Source organism: Epinephelus fuscoguttatus, linkage group LG2, assembly GCF_011397635.1.
Source record: "Epinephelus fuscoguttatus linkage group LG2, E.fuscoguttatus.final_Chr_v1".
Lineage (NCBI taxonomy): Eukaryota > Metazoa > Chordata > Actinopteri > Perciformes > Serranidae > Epinephelus > Epinephelus fuscoguttatus.
The window spans coordinates 1,526,017-1,538,684 of NC_064753.1; the positions used below are offsets into that span (position 1 = coordinate 1,526,017).

Sequence of the window (12,668 nt, forward strand, 5' to 3'; positions counted from 1 at the left end):
AAGTGGTCTGCAAAGTCCTCGCAGAGGGCATCTGTTGATATGTTGGATGGTTTATTAAAATTGGTGCTGGTTAAAAGATCGAAGGTGGAGAAAAGAAATTTGGGGTTGTTTTTGTGATCGGAAATGAGTTTTGAAAAGTGGGATATTCTTGCCTGTTTGACTGTTTTATTGTAGGTTTTGAGTTGTTTGCGTAATATTTCAAAATGAACTGTCAATTTGGTTTTTCTCCACCTCTCTGCACTCCTGCATTTTCTTTTCAGTCTTTCGATGTTATCATTTCTCCACGGGGGTGTAGGTTTTGTTTTTATGATTTTGGTTAAAAGTGGAGCCACTGAGTCAAGTGTTGACTTTAATTTACTGTTAAAATTGTCCACAATAAAATCACAGGGTGCAGGTAAAATTTCAGCAGGAATGCACTGTAAAATCTCGATAAAATTTGCAGCCACTTCAGAAGTTAGGTAGCATTTCCTCACCATTCTCACCGGGGCCTCCTGATGGCTAAAACTGGTGATGTTAAAATACACACAGTAGGGGTCAGACACAGCCAGGTCAACAACAGAGGACACACCAGTGGACAGGCCATAGGTTATGACCAGGTCCAGGGTGTGTCCTCTGTTGTGAGTTGGCTGTGTGACATGCTGTTTAAAATCCATGCAGGTTAAAAGGTTTAAAAATTCTCTGGACATTGGATCCGAGGTATTATCAATATGTAAATTAAAATCACCAGTTATTAAAATTCTGTTATAGGTGGTGTGTATGATTGTTAATAGTTCTGAAAAATGAGTGATAAAAGAGGTGGAATGGTGGGGTGGTCTATAAACTGTGATACAAAGAATAGGAGGGCTGCCAAAAACAAAGGCATGATACTCAAATGATGAGTAGCTGTTATAAGAAACTTCAGTAGAGTGCAGCTAAGTTTTAGTGACTGAAGCAGTCTCCCCAGTAGAAAATAAAAAATTAAAATTTGGTGGGCAGGCCTCGGTGAGAACAACAGGTGCGTCAGTGCCAAGCCATGTCTCTGTTCAGTAGCCGACTGAAGCGTTCTGCCCCGCGGGACAGTGTTGGCAGGGGACCGCTGATAAAGACCGACTTACCACAGTCTTTTAAAAGGTTAAAAAGAGCTACAAAATCTATTTTTGTCTGCTCTGATTGCCGGCGGGCCGTGTCGTTGGAGCCAAAATGGAAAATCAGCCGATTTATGGAGGAAGGGAGTGAATGAAGCAGTTCTGGAAGTTTGTCAACGATGACCGGAACTGTGGCTCCAGGAAAGCAGTGAGTTGTGGCGTTGAAAAAACGAATATTCCTGATGATGCTGTCTCCAAACAACACGGTGGAAGGAGGGAAAAGAGGACGAAGAGGAACACGATGGGGATTGGGTGACTCACATGAGGCAGGTGGACGGTCCATGCTGAGTGACCGGGGGGGCAGGAGCGGCGGCGACTCGGCGGTCGCGGTCCCGGTCCCGGCTGTGGCAGAGGAGTCCCCCGGAGCGTCTCCGTACAGCCTCCTTTAGGAGCCTCCGGAAGCTGATGTCCGGGATGGGAGTCGATGGTCGGGTCCTGCAGCCGCGGCACTCCGGTCCACAGGTGCCAGCGACGAAGACGCGGATCCATCCGTGCAGGGCGCTGCAGGTGTACCACCGGCCGGCGGAGAGGGAGCCACAGCACCGCCGAGGCCGACTCCTCCAAGCGGGGAGCGGCTGGAACAGCACCGGTCGGCGGGGAAGGAGCCGCAGCGGCAGCGTCTGCAGTGCCACCGTCTGGATCTCCGTCCGATGCCAGGTCGCTGTAGCGGTTTGACAGGCTGAGGCGCGGAGGTGAGGCAGCACAGTCAGGGTCTCTTTCACCCCTGCCGACCACCTCCACCCAAGGCCACCGGCGACTCGGTGTTGAGCTGGAGGACGGTGGAGGCCAAGCGCTGGGATCCCAGTGCACCGTGTCCTGGAGGGCCGCCGTGAGTGAGGCGATCTGGAGCGACTGTTCATGAGTCACCTCCTGGAGGGCGGTCAGCATGGAGGATTTGATGTTTAGCTCACCAGAGAGCCGGCGAATGTCCTCTTTGAGGTCAGAAATCTTTTTGTCTGCTTTTACAAGCTGGGGGTCCACATCAGCGTGCATAGATGTAGCCATATAGGCTATGCTGGCGAAAGTTTTCCCACCTGTCAAGCAGGCCGTGTCTGGCTGTTAAAACCCCTAATGCTTAATCCAGTGATTAAAATAACGTCCGATTAAATGAGATAAATAAAAACAACTGATGTCCAAGCAGATAGCTTAAAAGTCACTCCAAAGCTAAAATAAATCAGTTTAAAATCGCGGGTTAGGGAGAGCACAGACAGGCAGCTACAGACGCCGACACATGCGCAAAGGAATCCCTCTTTAATGGGAAAGGTTAAAATCAGCATTCACACCTGGGTCAAATGACTGCAGTAGTCACAGGTATTTGTCGGCTTCAGTTCGATCGCCATTGATGGAAATACAACACCAAAGTGAAAGCGCTCATTTTAACCCCTTTACTAACAAGTTGAAGTGATGCACCACCACAAAATATTGTTCGTTTCCATCCAAGTGCGTGTGCGGTGTTTTTTTTACATCACAGATGGGCTGGAAAACAGGTTAGTAAACAGTAAAGCAGCATAGAGACCAGTAAAAATGTTAAGATGTTTTTTTCTTTTATATATCTGTTTCTTATTTAGTCTCTCAAACTTGGTGCAGATTAATGTTCAAGCACTGCTTGGATGAAGACATACAGTATTTTGTGGCAACCCGCATTGCATCGTGCTGGCAAAGAGGCGAAAATTGTAGCATATACCTGTTTGTTGTATTTCCATCATTGACGAATGAAGTTGATCAGAGCTGGAGCCAATAAATACCCCTGAATGAGTGAATGCAGATTGTAACCTTCCCCATATAAAAAGCCAGATGTTGGTTAATGTTAGTGAGGTTTTTTGCCCAGTGGGAAAGGGGCTTTAGTCAGTGTGGTTCCAGTCCAGCAAAAAATTTGTTGTACAAGAGTATACTATATTGCAAAATTAAAAAGCAGCAATCCTTACTGAGGGGCATGTTAATACTTTTTGAGAACACAGGCCTATTTATTCAACTGATTTGATAAAACATGATTAATCCACAGACATTTGTACCTCTGATGAATTTTTGGGATCACATGAACCATTAAAGGTTAAGGAACTGTACATGAATTGTTGGTAACTCTTTATGAATAGTATCAGCAGTAAGGGTGAAAGCAAACCAGATTCACTCACATCAAGTTGCGAGCTCCATCTGCTTGACGTTTCATCTTGCTGTGCATTTTTGCTGTGCTGTGTGCACATTTTTTATAGCTTCCTCTTAGATTTGTGCTGGTTATGGTCTGGCAATTGCTCACTACCTTTTTATAAAGTGAGAACTCCACCTGCTTGCTGTGAAGTCAAAAATAAGATGGAAAATAAGAAAATCCAGGCAGGGGGCAGAGCCTCTGCAGAAAAATACACTGCCACACACCAAGAGTGGGTCATGAGTGATGATTGTATTGAAAGGGATGACTTTTGAATGAGTGTATACATTATTTCTTAGGAAAATTCAGCACCTTTATCAACTCCAAAATACTTAAATAAATCTTTTTTTTCTGTGAATATTGTGAATAATGTAATTATGTAAATGTTTGACCTTGCCTTAAGTAACAGGTCACAGATGAAGATGAGAGCAGTTATTAACCACCCATTATAATCTGATCCTTTAATCAAACTGCTGCTTGGTCTGATTTGCTCTCTGTCTCATTCAGGTGAAAATCCTCTTCCTCCTGACGACCCTAACAAAGAGCTGATGGGGAAGACTGAGGTTTCACTCACACTCACTAACAAATTTGACCTCCCTGGTGAGGCTAATGCTGAGATGGACGCCCGGACTCTGTTGCTCAAGTAAATTCGTACTAGCTAGTTAGATTGATATGGTTGTTTTAAAAAAAAAAAGCCAAGTCAGTTTTATTTATATAGCCATATACTGCAAATCAAGGATCTTCTGAAATATCTGTGTTTTTGTTTGTTCTTTTCAGCACCAAGAGGCTGATTGTGGATGTGATCAGGTTCCAGCCTGGGGAAACTCTGACTGAGATCCTGGACTCGACTGCGAGCGCAGAACAGGTCAGAGACATGATTTAGGGCCAGTAAAACTTGAACTACTACTGCTAATTTTGTGGACCTACAATTAAAGCTATAGTTGGTAATGTTGGAGAGCTAGCAGGATTTGAAAGCGGCACCTCCTCTAAGCTCCACCCACTCCTCCCCCTCCTGTCAGTTCTCCGTCAAAAGCCACGGCCCCACAAGCTTGAACGCGCATCCTGCAGTAGGAGTCAGACTCAGCAGGGCAGAGGAGAGCCGAGTAAAATAACAAATCCCCCCGAAGCAAACAAATAAACAACAACAACAGACAGACAGCAACCTCTGCATCACTTTTCAGGCCCTTCAGTTCCCTCAGTTGTCTCCACCGTTCAAAAGCTGCACCGATGTTGATGTCTGATGATCCAAAGCCTTTTTTTTTCGTCGCAGCCTTTTCTGCCTCCGACTTTCTTTTCTCAGCCTGTTTAGCGGGGCGAGCGGTTACAGTTAACGCTGGAAATGGTACTTTTGGCTGCATTTTCTCTGCCATTGTTCAGCAAACTCCTGCTAACTCGGTATTTCTGCTGAGGAGTGTGCTGAATATTTCCAGCAACGGTGACACGTGATGAGTGCATGCAGGGAGGAGGGAGGGAGGGACGGAGGGGGGCTCGGGCAGGACGAGACATGAAGGCATCTGATAGGTTCTTTCCATTCGCACTGAATGGCAGGGATTGGTCAGAGTTTTTACAGGCCTGCAGCTGCCACAGAGGTCGGATTTTTTTTATTCCTTTTTCTGAACACATTATGTATTGACTGCTCTCAGGATGGAAGGACCATTTCACCCAGTATAACAAGAAGTGTTTCTGAACAGGATTACCAACTATAGCTTTAAAAGAAATTTACAGGTGCTGTATTTAAAACAAAGTACAAAACTACTGGATTGTTTTCTGGCACAATACAAGAGGCGGCTGATCTGCTCTGCTTGGTGACACTCATCTTGGGTGTCTACCTTGACACTGTGCTGATTGTATAGATCTTCTGTGCTGCCGGGTTGAAGTTGTGTAAAACGCAAGCATGTGTTACAATTTGTAGCTTCTTTGCAACGGCATTCATATTTGAAGCATTGTCAACTGTAATGGCTACATATACGTCTGTACAGAGTTTGGGAGGCATACAACTGTGAGGCAATAATTTTCCTATTTTATGCCTCCATACTAGCAATAGAGGTTGTCTGTCCATACAGTAAATGTGTACGTACGGACATCCCATTCTCGTGAATACAATCTCTTAAGAATCCGTTGTGGGAATTTTCTCAAATTTGGCAAACGTTTACTTGGACTCAGGAATGAACTGATTAGAATTTGGTGGTCGAAAGTCAGTGTGACCTCACAAACATTATTTTTTGGCCATAACTCAAGAATATAGGATAAAATAATGAAGTGATGACATTTCAATATCCAAAAGGTCAAAAGTCAGCTTCACTGTGACATCGTAATGTTCTTCAAAAACACGTCATTGGCCATTACTCAGCATCATATCTGAGGAACAGAGGGGGAGGCATTCGGCCAGATACTGAATTAGTGATAATAATCTTGGGTGTCCACCTTGAAAGTGTGTTGATTGTGTAGATCTTCTATGCTGTCAGGGGAAGATGTGTGTGAAGTGTCCATTTTATCACAGACATGGATGTAAACTATAAGTGCAACTGGACTGGTTCGTGCAGGCATACAACCGCAAGGTGGTAATTCTAGTTGTGTGTTTTTCAGCATATTTGCCTTTATTTGACAGATGACAGTGTAGAGGCACATTTGAACAATGGGGGCGTACAACAAAGGCCCCACATCTGAACTGGAACTAGAGAACCATTTGGCTCCCAAGGTGCTCCTGTTTAGCTCTGTCTATAGTGACATTGTTTAACTGAAACTATAATGACTATAAACCATCTTATTTCCCTGGGTGACAGGAAGCAGAGTACCAGCGTGCCATGCAGAGGAGGGCCATCAGAGATGCAAAGACTCCAGAGAAGATGAAGCAGGTGAAACCAGTGGTCGATGACAGCCTGACACTGCAGGGCAAGAAGGACAAGATCAAGAGCAACCTGCAGAGGCTAGCCGAGCTGGGGAAGGTTCACCCTGAGAACCGCTATCAGGACCTCATCAACGACATAGCCAAGGTAAAAATACAAATACGACAGATTATCTCTGTGAACAATTAAAATAATCAGTGTATTACTGAGCTGTTTTTTTATATGTGTTCCAGGACATAAGGAATCAGAGACGGTATCGTCAGCGTAGAAAAGCTGAGCTGGTGAGACTCCAGCAGACCAATGCTGCGCTGAATTCAAAGACCAATTTTTACAACGTTCAGATTGATTCTTACAATCAGTATATCAAGACATGCATGGACAACCTGGCCAGCAAGGGCAAGTGAGTGACCTTTCATGTTATTTTAACATGTTTGATTTATTTTTTATTTCCAGCATTTTTACCCTCACAACAATCATCCCGGAGCTATATCAGATTTGATTCATTTTGGGCTGCCAGTTTACATCTACCTTAAACCTGTCAGCAAAGTTACACGGCCATCTATATGGTGCTCATACATAACATTTTATTTCAAGCTGAAGTTATAAGTGTTTACATCCCAGGGTCAAGGTGCAGAAGATGGGCCGGGACAGTGGGAGCAACCTGTCATCTGGGTAGAGCACTACTCCAACTTTCCCCCCTCTGGTTAAAAGCACAATTCTGAATTGTGCCAAAAATCAGAACTGGGTCGCTTGTAACAGGCATCGGGTCATAGTGCTGATCCTCAGAGTCCCACTGGTTTTCATTTCGGATTTCCTCTCTGTGGCTGTTTTACTCCTGGAGTGCAGAATGCTGCTGCCGCCTAGTTAGACAGAAAACCAGTACTGTGGGTACCAAGGACCAGGATCTAAACTACCAACTCACATACATATGAAACAGATTGCCATCAAGTAGAGAGAAGCATTATCAAAGCTACAGTGTATACTCAACAGACAGCAAAGATCAAAACCAGATAAAGGCCAGATCATTTTAAAGTTTTCCTTTGTGTCAAGTACAATCCCATTCTCAAAAAAACTACCTTTAGTCCTCTGTTGATCATTTTCCAAACATGCTGAACAAACCTGAAGAGCCATTCATACTATGAGCTAAGAGATGGTATCATGCACACTTGTCTTTCCCTCTTTTAAGGTTGTCAAAGAAACCAGGCGACAACAAAGCCAAGAAGAGTAAACAGGTTTCACAGAAGTACACCGCGTCTCGCCTCCATGAGAAGGGCGTGCTGATCTCGATTGAGGATCTGCAGCCCAACCAGTGAGTTCTGCTTCCTGAAACACAAAGCCAAGGTTCCAGTTTACACCTGCCAGTAGGGTTTGGTCAGTGGGAAAAATGTTTAAACCAGTTTGATGTTATCTAAAGACCGAACTGGACTGGGATGCTAAATTTAACCACTAGGTGTCACATTTGACCCAGCAGCTGCTCTCGAGTGGAACATAATGAGACTGAGAGAATCCATGGGTGCATCCCATGTCTCTTAAATTGCATCCATGTTTTCTTCACTTGCATCTTTTTGCATTCACCCTCAAGGGTTGCCATCTTTGTGACATAGCAAACTTCCCAACTTTTGACATAGCGACTGGGGACAACAAGGAGTCTGTTAGTTCTACATGTTTTGTGCACTAAGTACCAATACTGTTGTCAAATAGAAGCAATCAGTTGGGTCTGTAATGATTTGGTACCGCGAATAAGTTCGCAAGTGCTAATATTAGCATTTACTAGCTTGCTAACTTGCTCCTAGCAACAGCGGCACATTTTAATCAGCACTAGAAGTGCGTAGTGTACATAGTGTACTGCATTAAAATGCGATTTGAGATATATTCCTGGTCTCATGTCACAATATAGATATGATGTCAAAATATTGCTAAGCCCTACTGTCATGCTACTCAACTCTTATTAGGGGCCGCGCAGCCTAATGCCAGGGCCACACCGCCTGCGGAAGCGCCGCGAATAGCCTCGAAGTGCCGAGAAGTCAAGCCAGTTTCCTTTTGGCGCCCATGTTAACCGACTGTGTCATCCACACCGGCCGCGCCGCGCAGCTCTGCCGCTGGCCCTGCAGCGATCATTTCGGCGTCTGGTCTATTTTCTGCACAAGCCGCGAGCGAATGTACCAAGCCGGGCAGTTACCCATGATGGAAAAACAACAGCTGGGAGCAGAATTGCTTGTCGACCGGCGTGGAGAAATGCGCGTCTGATGTGAATGGAGTTGCTCCGGCTCGCGCGAGAATTTTGGTGCACTGTGCTTCGCAGGCAGTGTGGCCCTGGCGTAAGCTGCCAGGACCCTATTGTTATCTTGCATGTTCTTCTTCTTATTTCTTCTTCTAACGAGGAAATCCTACTTCCCATGCACGAAAAATCACCAAATTTTGCACAAAGGTCCAGTCCCATGCCAGATTGCCTCAGCTGCAAAAACAGGCCAATAGTCCTGATGGTGGCGCTACAGCAAGCCTCTAAAGTTCAAAATTTTGAAAATTCACAACAAATCAACCATATGTGCTACAGATTTGCAACTTTCACCAAAATGTAGCCCCAATACTGAAGAAACTTTTGTACATTTAAACCTATTGCAAATTATGAAGTCCATCACATTTTTTCAAAAACTGTAAAACCTATTAAACCTATCTCCTCCCACAATTTTTGCTCAATTGACACTTGCTACAGAGCATCTTCAGACTGTCCTACACAAACGATCCACACAGATTTTTGATTTATCGAAAATTGAGCCTACAGTGCATCAAAATATTTGACTGTAAACGGTATTGTAAACATATATTTGCTAAATACATTTTAAATGTTCATTAAAAAAAATGACAACATTTTGGAGTCATGGTAGATGATGTTTGGAAAATATCAGAATTCTGTCTCAAAAACTGAATTTTTTACAGCATTTTGAATTTCGCTCTCATGCGAACAGTTGGAGTCAATGCAAAAATGGCATTTTTAAACATCAGTTTATCACTTATGGAGCCAATAAATCATGGTTAAAAACAAACTACCAACATCTCCATGCTGTCTAGATGCAATTTGTGTATTTTCTGATTTTTGTCTTAATAACTGAATTTTTGACAGCCATTTGAAATCTGCCTTTACACACTAACAGCTGCTGTCTTGCACACAGGTGACTGGCTTAGTCAATTTGTGAAGCTACATGTGACATTTCTGTTTGCCAATTAGCTCAGTGAGATAGAGGATGGTTCTTGGTGTTGAAGATTGTGAGTTCAAGCCTCAGCTCGTGCAACTGTTCCATATGAGAAATCTGCCCAAACTTTTCATAAAAGTCCAGTCCCATGCCAGATGTCCTCAACTGGAAACACAAGACAATAATCCTGATGGTGGCGCTACAGCAAGCCTCTAAATTTCAAAACTTTGAAAATTCATAACAAATCAACCATATGTGCTACAGCTTTGGAACTTTCACTTTGAAATTTGCTTTTCCATGGCATGGATGGCTTCTGTCTGGCATCCTGATGCTTGGCTTAGTCAATTTGTGAAGCCACACATGAACTGTCACTTGCCAATTAGCTCAGTGAGATAGAAGACGGATCTCAGTCTCAGAAGTTGTGAGTTCAAGCCTCAGCTAAGGCAGATTGGACATTCTAATGTGAAAGTCCTATGTTCAGGCATCATGCTATGTGGATTAGAGACTACTAAGGTTAAATTAATTATGATCCAGGCAATTTCTCGGAGAGACAAATACTCTTTATCAACACTTTTCCCTGTTATCCTTGTCTCTTTTCCCTGTTTATTTGGCTTAGCTATCAGTCAATATGCAGAGCCTATCCAATAGCTACTTTTACATTTTAAAAAATGTTTTCATCATTGTCACCATGGATAATGTTTAGCTTTAAGCTAGATCAGGCCAGTTTGTTCATAATTGCTAGCAGTTAATGTTATTCTTACTTTCTTGTTCTTGAGTTTTTTCTTTCCTTTGTATATTATGAGTCTGATCACTTCAGCCACTCATCCACAATTTGAAGGGCATGCCATAATTATATGATGTAACTTCTATGTTGTGATATGCTTTGTTTTAGTGTGTGTGTTGCTCAGAATTGCCTAATTTTGCCTAAAATTGCCCGGCCCCGACCATTGCTGCGCAGCAGCTATAATTTTATCTTATGTTCAATATCAAAACGTGACATGTTTATGTCTAATGAATCTTAAACACCTGTCAGTCATTTTGTGAAAAAACAGTTGGCTCACTTTGTTTCACCAATGTTAGTAAAATTCAGGAAGAATCAGCAGGCTCTCACTGATCAGTTTCTTATCTCATAGTTACTCCTTTATCCACATTAATGACTCTCCCCTCCTGTTTACCTCTCACAGGTTCAAGAATGCCATTTTTGAGATCTCTCCATCAGAGACTGTCGGAGTGTTTGAGGTCAAGGCCAAGTTCATGGGCGTGCACCTGGAGACACTGCAGTTAGAATATCAGGTATTGTTTCTTTTTACTTCAGTAAAGTAGACAGACAGACAGTGAATTTTGGTACATGTTATAGAGACATTACCTGTGAATATTTACTGTAGCTAATTGTTTCTGGGTTTGTTTGGCAGGATCTTCTCCAACTGCAGTATGAAGGTGTGGCAGTGATGAAGCTCTTTGACAGAGCCACTGTCAATGTCAACCTGCTCATTTTCCTGCTCAACAAGAAATTTTACGGGAAATAGAACGAGAGGGTCAAAGGGCAACAGACACTGATTTAAACCACAAAACCCACTTTTAGGGTTGCAGAAAGCCCTGACTTGAACCATCATGGCTTTCCTATACATTCTGCACTTCTCTTTTGTGCCTATGCAAATGTATGTGCATTATTATTTTTATTATGTAGATCACCATATGTGCTTTATTCTTAATGGAACACTCTGTTGTGTAACTCTAGATAGCACACCACAGAAGCTTCCTGGAGTCTTTTTCTTACTGTCTTTATTGTCTGTAACTGCAGCTAGGTCAGAGGTTTAACATATGTATGTTTTGCTTTAAACATTCTGAATATCTTGTGCATGGGCCTTGATTAATTATAAAAAAAAATGTAAGTTTTATGTAAAGAGATCACCTTTTGTGTCCTTCTTAGCTGTTAGTTTATCTGCTCACCTGACAGATAGAGGTCTGGTAAATATCTCCGCCAATACCAAAGTGTTAGCTCATAAGCAGGGCTGTAGGACATGGCACCTGCTCTTGATCTCCTCTGGGACAGTTTTGATGTGATTTTGTGTTGCTGCTTTAGACCAATTGGAAAGAAAAACTTAAAGAGTTGTGGGGGGAAAAAAACAAGATGCACTCCTCCTTCTATACCATATCTTATTTTAAAAGGAGTGTAATTCAGGTATTTCTCACATTTATAGATTTGAATATTATTTGACCCACCTCAACACAACCACCAACACACAAATATTCTGATATTTATGCAAAGAGGAAGTGGCATCAGAGATGGCATGCTCATATTGAGCTGTTGAACTTAACAGTTTATATATCTATATATATCTATCTATATCTATATATATATGTGTGTGTATATATATATATATATATATATATATATATATATATATATATATATATATAAAATTAACAACTTAACAGTTCATATATATATGAACTGTTTAGTTGTTAATTATTATTATTATTATTATTATTATTATTATTATTATTATCTTTAGGATTTAATTTGTTACATGACAAACTCACATTACACCACTCAAGTCCAGTCTGTGCTGGCACCAATCTGACTCGGGAGTCTTTCCTGTCTTTCCTGAAGAGTCAGGATGTCCGTTTGTTTTGGACTTGACTGAGCTAGCCATGACTACAGCCCTGGTGCTCAGAACTGACCTGCAGTGCATCTCTGCTTTTAGCTCTGACATTCCTAAGCAGGCACTCCTGACGTGGCACTCCTGCACTTCCAGCACACAGAATTGTGCAGATGTGCTCAATCATTGGCTTTCTCACATGTCTTACTGGAAAGTATACATATAATGTTTGATCTGTCTCATGGGCTTTTTGTCTTGTTTAACTGAAACACAGGATATTGTTACATTCCAGAACTGGTTTAAATATATATAACATCATGTATGTAAAACAGGATAGAATCTAGAAGTGTAGGATGGAATATGGAATACAGTGATTTTCACAATGTCTTGTTGAAAATAATTTGACAAAGTTTCCCTTATTTATATTTTATATGTTGTCAGTCCATATTATGCTGTAGTTGATGTTTGCAAAGACAGATCATGTGTGTGAGCTTGAGGATGTGCAGTATTACGGAAACTTAACTTGTGGGTCCAGTAGATGTCACTCCACACCATCCAATTTCTATTTTTTGTAACAGAGTTTGACTTATTTCTAAAAGCCTTGAATTGAGATTTCATTGAACTAAATGTTGGTTTTCCTTCTTATGTAAAGCTGCCATGACAGGTGGATGACTGTTATTTGAAATGGAGGAGGCCGCGCTCTCATGCACAGTCCATTAAATGTATTTTACCTGATACAGAATAAAGCTCTACAGATGCAA

The 12,668-nt window shown here is 42.2% G+C and overlaps 1 protein-coding gene across 1 annotated transcript in view; it reads left to right on the top strand.

Annotated features, from left to right (window-relative positions):
• iqgap1 (IQ motif containing GTPase activating protein 1) overlaps positions 1–12,668 on the top strand; it is a 144,958-nt gene extending 132,290 nt beyond the window's left edge. The window contains exons 31-37 of the mRNA XM_049602676.1: positions 3,775–3,910; positions 4,045–4,132; positions 6,051–6,260; positions 6,347–6,513; positions 7,300–7,422; positions 10,489–10,597; positions 10,717–12,668. Coding sequence (XP_049458633.1) covers positions 3,775–3,910; positions 4,045–4,132; positions 6,051–6,260; positions 6,347–6,513; positions 7,300–7,422; positions 10,489–10,597; positions 10,717–10,830 — 947 coding nt within the window. The 3' untranslated portion in view covers positions 10,831–12,668. The remainder of the gene's footprint in view (positions 1–3,774; positions 3,911–4,044; positions 4,133–6,050; positions 6,261–6,346; positions 6,514–7,299; positions 7,423–10,488; positions 10,598–10,716) is intronic.